At 44.6% G+C, this 17,687-nt stretch overlaps 1 protein-coding gene across 5 annotated transcripts in view; it reads right to left on the minus strand.

The window, feature by feature from the left end:
- Positions 1 to 1,036: 1,036 nt before the first annotated feature.
- The window catches only part of LOC115204249 (AMME syndrome candidate gene 1 protein), a 32,826-nt gene continuing 16,175 nt past the window's right edge, over positions 1,037 to 17,687 (minus strand). The window contains exons 3-7 of one of the 5 annotated variants that reach the window (XR_003880339.1): positions 9,672 to 9,786; positions 8,273 to 8,363; positions 8,047 to 8,143; positions 6,550 to 7,744; positions 1,037 to 6,383 (exon numbers count right to left, since the gene is read on the minus strand). Coding sequence is in view for 1 of the 5 variants with exons in the window: in XM_029769661.1 (XP_029625521.1) it covers positions 7,630 to 7,744; positions 8,047 to 8,143; positions 8,273 to 8,363; positions 9,672 to 9,786 (418 nt within the window). In the remaining 4 variants the exon portion in view is untranslated. Of the gene's footprint in view, positions 7,745 to 8,046; positions 8,144 to 8,272; positions 8,364 to 9,671; positions 9,787 to 17,687 lie in introns of all 5 variants that reach the window. The other 4 variants (XR_003880338.1, XR_003880340.1, XR_003880337.1 and 1 more) reach the window with 4 other exon arrangements.

Raw genomic sequence — 17,687 nt, forward strand, 5'->3', positions numbered from 1 at the left:
GGTTTTAGTTATTCTCCGTACTGGCCAATGATTATAATGGTGATTCTGATCCAACCATAAATGCATACATTGTGCCCCTGGCCTGAGAGGATGGAAGCTCAACATATAGCTAGATGTAGTATGCTAATGTTAACTAGATGGCCTGGCGCATCATTACCCATGAAAGGAAGTTAGGCTAGCGAGCAAGCACTTTAGCAAGATAGCCGAGGTCATCAAAAACTAAAAGCCTGTACTGAATAACAGTCATAGACTGTTTAGGCAACGTGAATTAGGATGATGGCATTGGCTTCAACATGTTTTTTCTACTTGCATGCAAACAACACACACAGAAATCAGAACCATGGACAGCCACATCACATTTGGCTTAAGTTAATTTGACTAAATCGTTTTTGGTATCTTTTAGTTGTCACTGCATTAGACTAAGTAGAGGTGATTAGATCATTTTGGGGCAGCTCCTGTTTTCTTTGCGACTTGCAGTAACTGGTTCTAAATCAATAGTAGTCTGAAAATGTTGGAAACATTACCTTGCTTGACCATGCTGTAGATCATTAACTGTTTGTTACATGAAATATGTTTAGTGGACTTCACCGGACAGATGTTGCTCTCCGGCTTTGCAATGAAACAAATGTATGATTGAATTTATTCTGCCACTGTGGCTTATATGAACTAACAGGTTATAGAGCAAACTAAGTAATTATCACAACACATTGGTTGTAAAATGGCTTTTTTGTGTGGGGGGGGGGGGGGGGGCTTGGCTTCCTACGATTTTACCCACGCATCACTACAGGTGTAGATTATATAGCTCTTTTCCAGTCCTCACAGGGATTTAAATAGTAAGGGGCCTCTAACACCACCAATGTGTAGCACCTAAATTATTTCCTTCCCATTACTATGGACTTGTTATCCAAGCTATAAATATAACCTAATGTGTATTGTATGACATGCAATCAGGCTCCAACTCTCCAAGCATACAACCAAATACGTTATCAGTCGTTTAACATGGAAAAACACCCATTACACATAACTCACACACACATTTATCTTTTCACTTGGTTTTATTCATTTTTATTGGCTAAATGAATTTAAAAGGTAATAACAATGTTTAAAACTACATGATCATATCCACAGCCATTGCTCACATACCCACTGATAACCCATCTATATATAAGATTTTCTCCCTCCCCACACATTTTTTTGTAATATTTTTCATTTTCTGTATTTTTTTGGAGCCATACTATCATAAATGCCCATTTCAAGTCTCATCACACTAACAGCAATTCAATGGGAGAGGAAGGAGACTAGCTCTAAAGGAGTCTTTTTTCCCCCAGTTCATATTATTCCATCAACGTTTAAGTTACTAAAGCAGAGAAAGAGACAGAACCAAAAATGAAAAGTAGAAGAAATAAAAGGTGGGTGTGAGGGGTTACACCAGGCAACCCCACGCCCTGTCATGCCACCACAGCAGAGACAGTTACTCTGCACAGCGACACGTCGCACAACTCGGTGTCTCACATTTTCAGAACATAGAAAACCACTAAAATAATTTAGAAACTAGATCCAAAATAGTTTTTGGGAAAATAATAGATTTTGATGTACAAAAACAGTCATTTCTTTTATTTTAGTAAATCTTATAAAAGTTCCAAACACAAGTTTATTGTAGTTCTTATTTCATTTATTATTGATTCATTTATTTGTATTTTTTTTTGTTTATCTATTAGTGCGATTGTATACCAGTGCAGCTACTGGGTCCAGAGTAAAGAAAAGAGGTCTTTTTTCATCTTTAACGGCGTAAAAAATAAGGACAAACTCATCTTTTATATAAAGTATAACTGCTGGTCTTTAGGAAAGAAACACAGAAACCCATACATCTAGGAGGCACGCTATGGGGTTTTTTTTTTTGAAAAAATTAAAATAATGAAAATACAAGTGACGACAACAACAAAATAAAAAACTGTGTGCAACCAAGTAATTTCACTATCCTTGATGCCGGGTAAGGCTTCAGACATAATCAATGAAATTCATTGAATAAGAGGTTGCTAAAGAAATCAAAAGACAAGTTAGAAATCGTACAAAAAACAGATAAAAAAAATCTGAAACAGACGGAAAAAAAAATGTTTTTGTCTCTTGCAGGGGTGTTTTTTGGAAGGACAGGAAGCCAGGCCTGAAGAGCAGCATTTGGACTTGGCCAGAACATAGAGATGTATAGAGATCGCTACGTTGTATCTGTGCCATTATGGCGTCTGTGACAGCACGCGCAGTGCCATTGAGGCTTTCTCCATTTTAAAGTAGTCCATTTTTTTCTTCTTTTGATGTTTGAAAAAGTGTAAAGCTAACATTGGTGACTTACTACCACCTGCAGTGATGGAGTCTTGAACCAAATTGTGTTCAATTTATTGTGGCCGCTAGATGGCAGTCATATAGTTTAAAGCCAATTACAAACTAGACAAACTCATTTGAAGAAGAAAACAATGCTCTGCTCATTGGTCGATCACTCCCAACCCATAGGAATCCCCACCCAGTTGACCATTTTAAAATGGAGGAAGCCCTAAGTGTCCATGCAAAAACAGGTTACTTCCATGTTATGATCTCTGTACATCTATGGGCCAGAGGCATCTTTGGTTCGGTTGAACATACAAAGGTAATAGGAGCTTAAGCATTCCACAAAAATATATGCATACCGGTACACATACAAGGAATGCAGGGGCGAAACCGGACAATGGAACCAAATGACATTGTCTTTACACATTATCCCAGTTGTGTCAGTATGAACAATGGTCACTCGTCCATGGGCAGAGATGCGTTTAAACTAACTGCAAATTAGCACAGTCAGAATAATCTTTTGAAGGACACCAGGAAAATCACATCACATTTGACTGAGATTTATTGATATTCATGAACCTTTACGTTCAGTCATTTCCATGTTAAAATTACGTTACATGATATACTTACGGTCATACGGAAGAGTGATTCATGAATGGCAACAAATTGTCCAAGTCAAATGTCATACAACAATTATGTGAGCATCCTGATGACATCAGCAATCACTCATCTGGCTCACTAAACCCACCGTCATGTCCAGCTTAAAGAAACCACTGTTATAGAGGGTTACATGAATGACAATATTACATGAGAAGCACCACTTCCTGTGAGGGAGTTTGTAAGAGCCAGAGTTGAGTGAGAGCCTTCTGTCAGATGACCTTTAAGCTGATAATCAACTCCATGGATGAGTAAATGATACAGGACAGCTATAAAAACTCACCATTTAACAGAGGAGAAAAACATGAAGTGTTATGGGTGTGCTTCTAAGAGGATCATCCAATCGTGGGCTGGACAGGGAAAGGGGCCTACGGTGGGAGGCTGGAGAGGAGGGGCGATAGACCCCTTTTACTCCAACTCTTTACTGTCCCAGCCCAGGAGAGAATGTCCCCTTCTGATGCCACGATCTACTGAACGACAGACTATACCTTCAACCCCCAGGCCATGAGGCAGGGAGTTGGGGGGGAGGGGGATTAGTAGTGACTTCTTGTCCTTTCAAACCTGCAGGGTGTTGACTTACACTGGTAGGAAAAAACACCTGTTGAACAGATCTGCATATATCAAGGATAATAAGTCGGATATGATCGATGAGTCCGCATGACCAGTCACGAAACCCGCGACCGCCCCCAACATGAGGTCCATTAGCACCATTTTATTTCTTTTTTATGATTTATACAAGTCTCTAAGCCTTCGATGTCAGGGATTAAACCATACTGTATGTTTTATACACATACACACATGCAACAGAATGGACTGCATTTGTGTATACATATTTCGGCAAGTATGTAAAAGAGAATGGTGGACTTGATTTTGCAGCAGAAAAGTATTCAGGTTGTGCTGTATTGAATGGACCAGAAAACGGGTACCCGATTGTTCAACAACAGGGAAAGCTTGTCCCGCAGTTCTCTGAAAACTGTTTTTGTGACAAACTACTAGGCCAATATCTCTCTTTACATAGGCCTCCTTTGTCTTGTCAATGTTGTTGAGCAGCATTTCCCTGACCACAAGAGGATAATATGAAGGAAATGCCATCCAATATCTGAGCAGGGAACCATAGAGAACAGGATAGATAGACCATTACCACAATAACGTCTAAACCTTGCATGTCTGTGGATCAACCACTTCTACAATAGGCTATATTAATGAAGTACGCTGGGGTTTCTAATGACCTGGTATGATTATAAGACAGGTTCCCATCTGCCTCCTGCTACAATGTGTCTATCTGAAGGTGAATGGGTGAATGAGGTTTTTAAGGCCCTTCACTGCCCTGTAGGTTGAGGTCAGGGTTAGATAGTACAGAACAGAGGAACACTCAGGGCACCATTTTACTGGTCCATCATTTATTAAATCAGCACAACTGAAATCTGGGTCATTTCGGGTTACTGTGGATGGAGTGCCAAAAGCCCTTAACATTTTGCATATAAAAATAAAATAAAAAGGATTAACCCTACTGTCAGTTGGTAAAAGATGTTTTAAAAAATATGTTCCTTCTATTTTTTTTGTACAAGCACCTCTCAAACCTGTACAGGACACAGAGATCATTAGCTAATCCATGAACTCCACTTGATAAAACATACCAACTACTGGGCTGGATGTGACTGACAAAAAGGAACACTTGAAGAGGCCGTGGACTAACTGGTTACTTAATCCCTGGCTCTTTATGTAGGGTTTGATAGAATGCAGCTTGACCACCCTTTCCCAGTTTCCTCTGCATCCGTTTCAACCAGCTCACCAATCTGCCAAAACCGCTGACAAGACAGACCAACAACCCATGCATGGTTTCTAGTGGCACAGAGATGGGGAGCAGCTGGTCCAGAAAACGGCAAGCACCTCAACAAACAGCAGCGTGTCATGAGGAAATAACGGATTTGAACAAATCAACCGACAATGACCAGTGCCAAGGGTTTAAGGTTAGCTACATGCCATCTCCAGAAGCCTCCACAAGATCTCATAGCGTTTTGACGAGAGCACATGAAAGTGCACAACTATGGCAACCGTCAGTCATCAAGCATGTAATGTCAAATGTGGATGTAAACATTGATTAGGCCTACATCAAGTATCATTATTTGTCATTGTGGCCACAAGCTTCAGTTAAAATGGTATAAAAGCAGCGGAGGTGACGAGGTTAACAAACAGCACAAAGGAGTTCAAACACTGGGGTGTATTCATCAGTCGGATTCCGTTGCAAATGTAAAACTTATATCAATGAAAATGAGAGTTTCTATTGTACAAATTCAGGTAGTCCTCTCCGTTTCGTTCCATTTTCCCTGTTTACTCTAGGAACCAAACAGTAAATGGTTTTCATTGCAAAACGTTTTGCAACAGACTCCAACTAATAAATACACCCCTGATGCTAACTGAGTAAGTCCAGATAATGTCTCACAGGCCCAGATTCCTAACCAGGACCAAACACAAACTTTGAGAGGAAACCCAACTTTCGGGACCAAAGCTAACCAGAATAAACTCATAGAGGAAGTAAACACAGAGGTTACAGATAAGAGGGGTGGGGGGGAGCTAACATCTCAAGCCTACAAAACAACCACATGCATTAAAAACAGAATATGGCTTTAAGTAGTTTCAGCATATCCCTGTGACTAGACTCAAGTCTTCTTCATTGGGTTTTCCTCTCAAACCAACTAGCATGAAATAACAGGATGAAGGTCTTTTTCTCAGAAAACAATGAATGAGAGGACAATACGCTCTGCAGTCAACTCTCCAACCCCATCACAACCTCCAATCAACTCTCCAACCCCATCACACCCTCCAATCAACTCTCCAACCCCATCACACCCTCCAGTCAACTCTCCAACCCCATCACACCCTCCAATCAACTCTCCAACCCCATCACACCCTCCAGTCAACTCTCCAACCCCATCACAACCTCCAATCAACTCTCCAACCCCATCACACCCTCCAGTCAACTCTCCAACCCCATCACAACCTCCAATCAACTCTCCTACCCCATCACACCCTCCAGTCAACTCTCCAACCCCATCACACCCTCCAGTCAACTCTCCAACCCCATCACACCCTCCAGTCAACTCTCCAACCCCATCACACCCTCCAATCAACTCTCCAACCCCATCACACCCTCCAGTCAACTCTCCAACCCCATCACAACCTCCAATCAACTCTCCAACCCCATCACAACCTCCAGCCCTGCAGTCAACTCTCCAACCCCATCACAACCTCCAATCAACTCTCCAACCCCATCACACCCTCCAGTCAACTCTCCAACCCCATCACAACCTCCAATCAACTCTCCAACCCCATCACAACCTCCAGCCCTGCAGTCAACTCTCCAACCCCATCACAACCTCCAATCAACTCTCCAACCCCATCACAACCTCCAATCAACTCTCCAACCCCATCACAACCTCCAGTCAACTCTCCAACCCCATCACACCCCCCAGCCCTGCAGTCAACTCTCCAACCCCATCACACCCTCCAGCCCTGCAGTCAACTCTCCAACCCAATCACAACCTCCAGTCAACTCTCCAACCCCATCACAACCTCCAGCCCTGCAGTCAACTCTCCAGCCCTGCAGTCAACTCTCCAACCCTGCAGTCAACTCTCCAACCCCATCACACCCTCCAGCCCTGTGGATCACTTCCACTAGCGGCCTGCTACACAGAGACAAGGGACAGATTACCTCCTTTGACGCAGCCATGATCATGCTAAAATGGCTTCCTCCATACATTTGTCAAGTTGGAAAGAAGAGCGGGTGAAAATATCTGAGCTGGAGCCGAACAAATTCAATTCAAGTTTTGCAGGTTTCATTACAAAACACTATGAACACTCGGGTGGAAATGAACGTCTCTGTCAAATATTTTGTCATGATCCTATTCCTAATTTAATATAGCGGTTTCAATCTCCTGTCGGATGTGAACTTAACAACAAACTTCTAACCACACACAGAAAAGCAAACACGTGTGGGGTAATGTAATAAAAAAGACTAGCAAATACTAGTGGCGTGGCATCACAACCCTACAATCTACAGCACTACAACGGGTTACAAAAGGCCAAACCAACCTTACTCCATTTCTTCAGAAGAATCGCAAAATTGAGGAAAAGATTGAGTCTTCCAGAACAGCTGTTGGCTTGCCACATGACACACATAATGCCAAGCTGGCTACTAAGAAAGGATTCAACAGAAGAAGAAGATGTCCCTAATAGATGGGACACTGTAGCTAAGCCTATACCTTTATGCATTACGAATTCACCATATATATGACTTGCTTCCATCCACAGAATCAAAAGCCTGATTAGGATTGTTTGAAAATAATACATTTAGGAAAATCGAGTATTTGTGAACAAAAATAAAAACTAAAGGGGTTATAGATATTGATATATATGCTGCAAAAACTAAATCAATAGGAGGATAAAAATAAAAGATTGTTTTTTCTCGTCATTATCAATTGATGCTCATTTTGCCACCCGTTGCCACGTCAACGTCTGGGAGAGCGTCAGCATGGCAACGGAAACTATCATCATAAAATGGTACAGTAGTAGAGATAGCTAGACCAGGAGGGGGCGGGCTCTCCTGGGAAAAGGTCCGCAGAGAGGTCCAGTGATTGGTCATGCGGCTCGCTGTCAGGAATAATGGTTGTATGGGGGTAGAGGGTGCCCGGTGCCGTTCTGGTAGTGATGGTGCTGGCGGTGGGCAATGTACTCAGCATAGCTCATTGTCATCTTCTCGCTACGGTACCTAAACAAGAGGAGAGGGAAGTTAGAGAAGGAACAGTTACACCAACTTACCTGGCAGTGGCACTAGAATCTTTACACCCTAATGCTGCTATGAATCCAGCAGTACTCCTTCACTGATTTCTGTCTGTACTGTGGTAAACAGGACCATGGTGGGCTTTGGGAGGGTCCCCTACAGTAATGATGCACCGGTCACATATTCCCAGCAGTAAGCAACACTCATCATCTACACTGAAGGCAGAGCCAAGGCCAGCAGCAGTGGAAGTCAGACAGCATCCGGTGTGAAAGGAGAGCAGCCTCTCTTACCTGGTCAACTTAATGGTCTTCCTGAAGTCATTTGTGATGGGAGCTTTGTAGCCTCCCTTTCGTAGTAAGGAATCTATGGTCTGAATGTGGTCCCATCCTGCACAGAGAAGGTTATATCCCCTTGAATATCCCCCTTTATGTCCCCTTGAATCCCACTTCTCTCTAGAACCAAGACCTTCAGTCATACAGTCATTATACAACGGTGATGGGACACGATTCCACTTACCTTGCTCTTTTGCAACCTCAGGTAGGTAGGTGGCAGTACGCTTTGATCCTTTTTCATTGAAAAACTCTATCCTAATGCCATGAACACCCACCTACAGGCCAGAGAAAGGAGAGACAGAGACAGAGAGGGAAGAACAGACACCACATGAATGGACAGGAACAACAGACACATGCCTATATACACTACATGTCTTCGGCCACACACTCCAGAAAAACTGCAGCATTACCTAACAGTGTTACTAACCTATAGAAGTATGAGATACCATACCCGGTCACAGGGAGGGCTAACTCTTGAAATTCCGTCTGTCACTACAGATTTAGGAAAAACAGCTTTTAGTTTCGTCGTAGCTCACTTATGGAACAATCTACACAACACCCTACAGTTGGATGAGTTGGTGCCTTTTGGGCAAATCAGATTGTTGGTTCAGGGTCAGGATCTGGTCAAGATAGCTCGGGGATTGTTCCAGTTAAAATGCATAATCTGCAGGTGACACACAATCACCCACCCACACCACGGGCCCTTGCCCCCCCCTCTGGGTCAGCAAGGTCACTGCTAACGTCCTCACAACAAAGACAGACTGCCTGTGTATGGTGCTTGTCTGCCTAAATCATGCTTGCTGTGTGGCTCTCCAGGCTGCAATGGGGTCCAGTTCATTCAGAACCAGAAACTGCAGCAGAGGCCTATTCCTATTTCCTTCTCAGCTCTACTTCACACTGGAGATTGTCTCTCCTAGTGTACTGCTCTGTGTGGAGAGCGTACCGCTCTGTGTGGAGAGCGTACCGCTCTGTGTGGAGAGCGTACCGCTCTGTGTGGAGAGCGTACCGCTCTGTGTGGAGAGCGTACCGCTCTGTGTGGAGTGCGTACCGCTCTGTGTGGAGTGCGTACCGCTCTGTGTGGAGTGCGTACCGCTCTGTGTGGAGTGCGTACCGCTCTGTGTGGAGAGCGTACCGCTCTGTGTGGAGAGCGTACCGCTCTGTGTGGAGAGCGTACCGCTCTGTGTGGAGAGCGTACCGCTCTGTGTGGAGAGCGTACCGCTCTGTGTGGAGAGCGTACCGCTCTGTGTGGAGAGCGTACCGCTCTGTGTGGAGTGCGTACCGCTCTGTGTGGAGAGCGTACCGCTCTGTGTGGAGTGCGTACCGCTCTGTGTGGAGAGCGTACCGCTCTGTGTGGAGTGCGTACCGCTCTGTGTGGAGAGCGTACCGCTCTGTGTGGAGAGCGTACCGCTCTGTGTGGAGAGCGTACCGCTCTGTGTGGAGAGCGTACCGCTCTCCGGTGCACTGTAAACCTCAACTGCTGGATTCACATATGTGAAGGCTATTTCATTTCAATAAAAATAAAATGACTGAAGAGTATTGCATAAGATGAATTAATAGCTACCTGGCTTGTTTCAGTCTCTTACCTCCCAGTCAAGGTAATCACCGACGTCCTCGAAGTTGGTGAGCAGAGACACCGAGCAGAAGAGGCGTGGCAGCTCGTCCCTCGTCACGGGGGGAAAGCGGCTGTCTTTAAGGGCACTGTGGAGACAACAGGGGACAACTTCAGCTGCACTACTTTCAACCAGTTTCAACCGGAAGACCAACAGATTATCAAGGACAATGTCCACCCAAAGTACATATTTGCGTTTCATCTCATCTTACTATGAGCCACAGGGCATTATGGTTATAATGAAAAGAAAGACCAAATCTCTCTGATAAGAGAACATGTAAATGAAGAAACCCTGCAAGCATTTTCCTTTATCCTTTCAGAAGACATTAGCCATGAAGTGATATCTTCCGTGCTACATTTCAGAAAGTGCCTGTCTGAGCGGATGTAAAAATAGAATGACCTGATGGCAGGTGAGTCTCCGTATTGGCTGGACACACAGACTCTTCATATCAGATTCTCATTTTCCCCCTCTCCCCCACTCCACTCCATCCTAACAAAAGACTGTTGCCACCACCCTTTCTGCACACGACGGCACACCAGCTTCCTGCTCATGTCATGACAGCACAGATGAATGGAGTCAGAGTCTCCATGAGCCATAACCTACCACCACACTCTGTCCTAATTCACCCATAGGAGTGAAATGCCCCATGTGGTGATGGCATTCTGTCATAGTGCTGCCTCTTCTACATATTTGTTCTGTTAGAACACTCATATGGTAACAACACACGGGATGAACTGTGAACGCTGAACAGCATCCCTTTTAAGTCCATGATGTGTTAAATAGGACTCTGCTTCTTTCAGTCCAGGATTGGGAGTGACAAGCTGAGTTCAGTAGAAAGAGGCCCAGTAATTTCTCTTACTAGAGGGAGATGTGGGAAAGGAGCATGGAGAAGCAACATAACGAAGACATAAAACAGGCCGGCTCACTGTTTGTGGACGACACCACACAGCAAATGATCTCAGTAAATGACTTCTGAGGACACGCTGAGGACAAGCTGGGGGCACGCTGAGGGCACGCTGAGGGCACGCTGAGGGCACGCTGAGGGCACGCTGAGGACACGCTGAGGACACGCTGAGGACAAGCTGAGGGCACGCTGAGGGCACGCTGAGGGCACGCTGAGGACACGCTGAGGACACGCTGAGGGCACGCTGAGGACACGCTGAGGGCACGCTGAGGGCACGCTGAGGACAAGCTGAGGACACGCTGAGGGCACGCTGAGGACACGCTGAGGGCACGCTGAGGGCACGCTGAGGGCACGCTGAGGGCACGCTGAGGGCACGCTGAGGACACGCTGAGGACACGCTGAGGACAAGCTGAGGGCACGCTGAGGGCACGCTGAGGGCACGCTGAGGACAAGCTGAGGACACGCTGAGGACACGCTGAGGGTACGCCGGGGGCACGCCGGGGGCACGCCGAGGACACGCTGAGGACACGCTGAGGACACGCTGAGGACATGATAAGCAGAGGACCTGACAAGACAGCAGATTACTGGGCAGCTAAGGCGGAGTGAAGGGAATCCATTTTTGTGTATATGTGAGTATTGAGGAGGACAACACAGCACTCTTGTACAGAACAAACAGACAAGCCTAAACTAAAACACTTTCAGAGGCTTCAATCTAGACTCAAGAGCTTTCAGAAGGTTATCTTGCATTTCACAGAGGCCCTTAGCAAGCAACAATGACATCCCCCACGAGTCTGGAATCCAGTATCTGGAATTTCTCCTGTTTTCCTGTGCTAACAACATGGTTAGCCTAGTGGTGAGTTGGAGTGTAGACAGTCCACCCATATTCTAGAATGTCCTGACCTGCTATAACATTGGCTCTCAGAGCCTCAGTGGCTAAACAACAGCCATGGAGACGTTCTAATGTCTGTGTTGCTGCAGCCATTCTCTGCAGCGCCAGTGGAACATTCCATGGGAGAGAGGGGAATTCTACATACTGCTGGCTACAGAGCCGAAAGATTGACTAGAGGGCAGGGTTGGCAAATCTTAACCAGGCAGGAGACAGATACACAAACAACAGCACCCACATACCTCTGGCACTCACAGGAGAGTAGCGAAGCGTATCCTCTCAGAAGAGTCATTAAACAAATAAATCTGTCTTTTTACTGAGCTGACCCTTTTATCCAAATAGGCCTGGCTTGGATTAATACTGCATTTCACACATGTTCACAGTTATAGGCCTATAGCTGAATACAAACAAGACCGCACCTGAGAGTGAGTACAACAGGAACGTAACTAGCCTGGCTGGCAGTGTCAGAGCAGCAGGTCATTGAGTTTAACATCGCTATCAACCCTCTAAAAGGGCCGTCTACTAAAACAAACAGATGATCGCAACCTCTACAAAATGGCTGCTCTGGACTTCACGCATAACACAGAGACAAAACATGCTTTGTAAGATCCTCTGACGTTAACCTGTTCCTCCTCTACAGACCAAGACTCCTGATGTACGCTTATCCAAGGGACAGAATTAAATGATTAAATACCAGATGTGGATGCGAAACGGTGATCGGATTGGTATCTATAATCTGAAATGGAAAAGCTATTTTAATAGCAGTTGTAGACAGGTTCTACCAATGAAGAGGAACAGAAATGTTCGCAGAGATAAATTAGAGAAGAGATGAGAACGTTGTCAGTTAATTCATAGTATATTGAAACAGGACAACCAACACACACTCATGTATGACATTGATACAGTGCATGTCAGATCCCTGGGAGGGTGAGGCCATGCAGCAAGGCCCTGTCGACAGTAGTGCAGATCACATGACTGACACATGCAGATAAACAGACAGAGAGAAAAAACGACAGACAGACAGACAGAGAGAAAAAACGACAGACAGACAGACAGACAGACAGACAGACAGACAGACAGACAGGCAGGCAGGCAGGCAGGCAGGCAGGCAGGCAGGCAGGCAGGCAGGCAGGCAGGCAGAGAGGCAGAAAGAGAGACAGACAGAGAGACAGACAGAGAGACAGACAGAGAGACAGACAGAGAGACAGACAGAGAGACAGAGGCAGACATATTCAAACCAGTTCTGCCCAGACTCAGAAGGTAATGCATTCTTTATTGGATTGTCGGATACTCGGTCTCATCCCCTGCACCACACACACACACACACACACACACAGACAGACAGACAGACAGACAGACAGACAGACAGACAGACAGACAGACAGACAGACAGACAGACAGACAGACAGACAGACAGACAGACAGACAGACAGACAGACAGACAGACAGACAGACAGACAGACAGACAGACAGACAGACAGACAGACAGACAGACAGACACACAGCTCAGCCAGATCCTCTCTCCCCCACTGTGGGCCAGAGAGGCTATTAGGTTGATTAAAATCACACACCAAGAAAGACTTCTAGAAACTAATTTTTAAAAAAGAAGCACATTTAATACAAAATCAGCCTAGTAGGCCTACTTTGCATAAAATACTGTATTATATCCTTTACTGGTCGATACTGATATGAAGGTTGATATTAACTCCAGGAGACCTGGCCCCTCTAGGGAGACAGAACACTCATCAAATGAATGCACTGGTAAATAATTGCCTTTAAAGAGGCAACGGTGCATCTGAACTGGGCATGACAGTGTAAATGAGTTCCATACATTTCTGAGACAAGCTGAGCACAGAGCAGCATCTCTCAGTGAGGTAAAACCCTCCTGGAGGTCCCTGGGGCCACGCCGTTCCTCCGCTCCATGTACATGCTTTGCATGATTTATTCAGCACCAAAGGTCCTTTGACGTAGACATAACTGAAAACACACGTTCAAAAGGTACAAGCTCCTAGTTATGTTTTTGTATATGGTAAGATGGAGGGGTGTTCTGTAGAATTGCTGAGTTAAAAAGCCTAAAGTCCCTAAACATTAACTGGATAATTAAAGGACGACGGTTACTTGGTACAATAGCTGCTTGCAGCCATCTGCATTCTAATCATCCTGTACTTTTGCCATGAACATTCTACTCTGTGAAAAACATGAGCATTTAAACCATTGGTTTTAAAGGTCTCAACGGCAGAGGTGTGCCCTGCTTTGACAACGGTTATTTTCTTGTTTGTGCCCGTTTTGTCCTCCCGACAGTCAGAAGATAGCCTAACTGTGTGTTTAACACATGAACATCTTCCTAAGCATGCGTTCTGTTCTGCCTGGTGAGAGCGATTGTGGCATTAGAAAATCTATAAATATGAATAACAAAAACCAGGGAGATGGTAATGCAGTGGGAGGGAAAAGTGTCTGAAAACCAAAACAACCACGGGATGGTTAGCCCGAAACAGAAGCTAATGCTGCCCTGTCTGTTCAGATCAGTGTAAATACATGATCAATAGTGATGGAGGAAAACTATTTATATAGGTGCATATTGGGATATTACTTTTTGACGATATAGTGTATCGTTTTGACAATATCGTAATATACTTTTTGCGCTAGTTAGCTGTACCTCCACCAAAACTTGAGTATTTTTCCTCATTGCTTGTTCTCCATCTTCTTTTTAAATGGGGAGCCAATTTGTTTTCAGCACTTTTATTTCCATTACTGAACAAAACTAGTTTCCTTCATGGCTCTCTTGTCCCTCTGCACCAGACATATGGGGAGCAGTATGTTTGGAACATCGGTATCGCAATACATATAGAATTGCAGTACATATCGTATAGGCACTTAAGTACCGTGATAATATCTTATCGTGAGGTCCCTAGCAACTCCCAGCCCTTATGATCAGACACGGCTAACAAGCTTTTTTTATGCAAGACATGAAGGATAATCTTTCATTTTATCAAAGAAGCCAGTTATATTGATAACATTACTGTTGGAGTTAAACACCAAAAGGCCCCCTTTTTCCCAGAAGTACTCCAGGCCTCACTAATGACATTAGTACCCACAGAGGCAGGCGGGCTGAGTGAACAAAACCCTCAGCTTTATTGGCATCCTCATCTGGATGCTTCGTCCTGTTTTTTTTGGTTCCCCCTCACAACCTCCCCCTCCCCCAACCTCCCAACTCTTGAAAAACAAATGAACCGAGAGGCCTGCCATTTGTGGTACCTAGATACAGTTCAATCCACTGAGGAAACTTTTTTTAAAAACATTCTTCTCGAACCTTGACTGTACGTACCTACCGGTGAACTCAACCAAAACAAAAGCTAGGGTAAACACAGTTAACACACCAATACTCTGCTTGACGCTGTTCAAAAATATGCATGTCAACTAAATAAATACAAAACATGTTGCTTAAGTATTAATTTAAGGGCTCCTATGTTGTTATCAGATCAAATGAATTAAGTGATTTAGTCCAGTAAACTTGACATTTTCTGTGACAGCAGAAAACGTGAACTCTGTTGCAGTGCATGACCTCCTCTATAGGCCTCAGTGTGGAATCATCCTAGCAACAGCACTGGCCAATAGGAGGCTGGCAGGAGTCTTAACTTGTAGCCAATAGGAGACCAGTTCCAGATGTCAGTGAGTATGTGTGCCTGTGAGTGAGTGTGTTTGCCACTGTATGTGTGTGAGAAAGAGAGAGAGAGCTACAGCTCAGCCTCACCTGCACCCCCTGCCCATTCAAATAGTGTTATTTCTTCCTGTCCACCTGGTATGCTGCTTCTCCCCAATGAATTAGCCATTTCCTTACAAAACCCACCAAGACAGAATTGTTTCAATGATGGTGGGTGTTCCTTTCAGTGACAGAATAATAAGAATGCAAAAAGATAACTAGATTCACACCCCGAGAACTCAAAACGTCTGCCATCTTTTTTTACTTTAATATATCAAAAGGGAACGTTTGGTGAATGTTTTCTCCCAAAAGATTTGCTGTCATCCCTTCTTCCCTCCTCTCTTTTTTTCATGCCTATGAGGCAAAAATGTGGAGATCTCCCAGCAGGAGACCGAACACAGACACAGTGCTCCTGCTAGAGCCTACAACCGTCTCCCCGGTCACTGCTCACCACCCTCCGCCTCATAGTACTTGACGGGTCAGAACCAGCTGCTCTGCTTTTATCTTCCACTGAGGGAGCAGGGTCCAATGGTAACTTTTTTTTCTCACTGGCCCAAAAACTATTTATACTGGCCCGGACATGCTGTAGTTTTTAAATGCATTGGGGTCATGCAGGGCCTATAGGTTGCCATGATTCTCTCTGCATTCAGCTATTAACAGGCTACATTTGGTTATTATGATATGTAATAAAAAGCTGTGTAATGCACACGGAACCAAAATACAAAACGCAACAACTTCAAGAGTTTACTGAGATTCCACAGTCAACTCAAATAAATTCATTCGGCCTTCATCTATGGCTTTCACACGACTGGGAATACAGATATGCATCTGCTGGTCACAGATGTCTTTTTTTTTTAAACCAGGGGTGTGGATCAGAAAACCAGTCAGTATCTGGCGTGACCAGCATTTGCATCATGCAGTGCGACATCTCCTTCACATAGAGTTGATCAGGCTATTGATTATGGCCTGTGGAATGTTGTCCCACTCCTCTTCAATGGCTGTGTGAAGTTGCTGGATATTGGCGGGAACTGGAACACGCTGTCATACATGTTGATCCAGAGCATCCCAAACCTGCTCAATGGGTGACATGTCTGGTGAAAATGCAGGCCATGGAAAAACTGGAATATTTTCAGCCTCCTGGAATTGTGTACAGATCCTTGCGACATGGGGCCGTGCATTATCCTGCTGAAACACGAGGTGATGGCGGAGGATGAATGGCACGACAATGGGCCTCAGGATTTCGTCACGGTATCTCTGTGCATTAAAATTGCCATCGAGTCACTTTACGCCTACCTACATGTGCATATTATTTCAATTACCTTGACTAACATGTAACCCGCACATTGACTCGGGACCCCCTGTATATAGCCTCGTTATTGTTATTTTATTGTTGCTCATTTATTTTATTTTTATTTAGTAAATCTTTTTCTTAACTCTTATTTTTCTTAAAACTGCATTGTTGTTTAAGGGCTTGTAAGTAAGCATTTTACAGTAAGGTTGTATTCCTGTATTCGGCACGTGACGAATAAAATTTGATTTGATTTTTATTTGAAAATGCAATTGTGTTCATTGTCCGTAGCTTATGCCTGCCCATACCATAATCCCACCACCACGGGTCACTGTTCACAACGCTGACATCAGAAAACCACTCGCCCACACAACGCCATACACGCCATCTGCCCGGTACAGTTGAAACAGGATTCATCCGTGAAGAGCACACTTCTCCAGCGTGCCAGTGGCCATCGAAGGTGAGCATTTGACCACTGAAGTCGGTTACGACACCAAACAGCAGTCAGGTCAAGACCCTGGTGTGGATGACGAGCACACAGATGAGCTTCCCTCAGACGGTTGCTGACAGTTTGTGCAGAACTTCTTCGGTTGTGCAAACCCACAGTTTCATCAGCTGTCCGGGTGGCTGGTCTCAGACGATCCCGCAGGTGAAAAAGCCTGATGTGGAGGTCCTGGGCTGGAGTGGTTACATGTGGTATGTGGTTGTGAGGCCAGTTGGACGTACTGCCTTATTCTCTAAAACGAGCTTATGGTAGAGAAATGAACATTACATTCACTGGCAACAGCTCTGGTGGACATTCCTGCAGTCAGCATGCCAATTGCACGCTCCCTCAAAACTTGAGACATCTGTGGCATTGTGTTGTGTGATAAAACTGCACATTTTAGAGTGGCCTTTTGTTGTCCCCAGGACAAGGTGCACCTGTGTAATGATCATGTTTTTTAATAAGCTTCTTGATATACCACACCTGTCAGGTGGATGGATTATCTTGGAAAATACAAAATTCTTACTAACAGGGATGTAAACAAATTTGTGCACAAAATTTGAGAGAAATAAGCTTTTTGTGCATATGGAAAATGTTGCCGATCTTTTATTTCAGCTCATGAAACATGGGACCAAAACTTTACATGTTGTGTTTATATTTTTGTTCAGTATAATTTACCAATGCGGTCATTACTCTCTTCTTTAGAGATGCATTGTATTGATTGTAT

This window comes from Salmo trutta, chromosome 12 (assembly GCF_901001165.1).
Source record: "Salmo trutta chromosome 12, fSalTru1.1, whole genome shotgun sequence".
NCBI lineage: Eukaryota > Metazoa > Chordata > Actinopteri > Salmoniformes > Salmonidae > Salmo > Salmo trutta.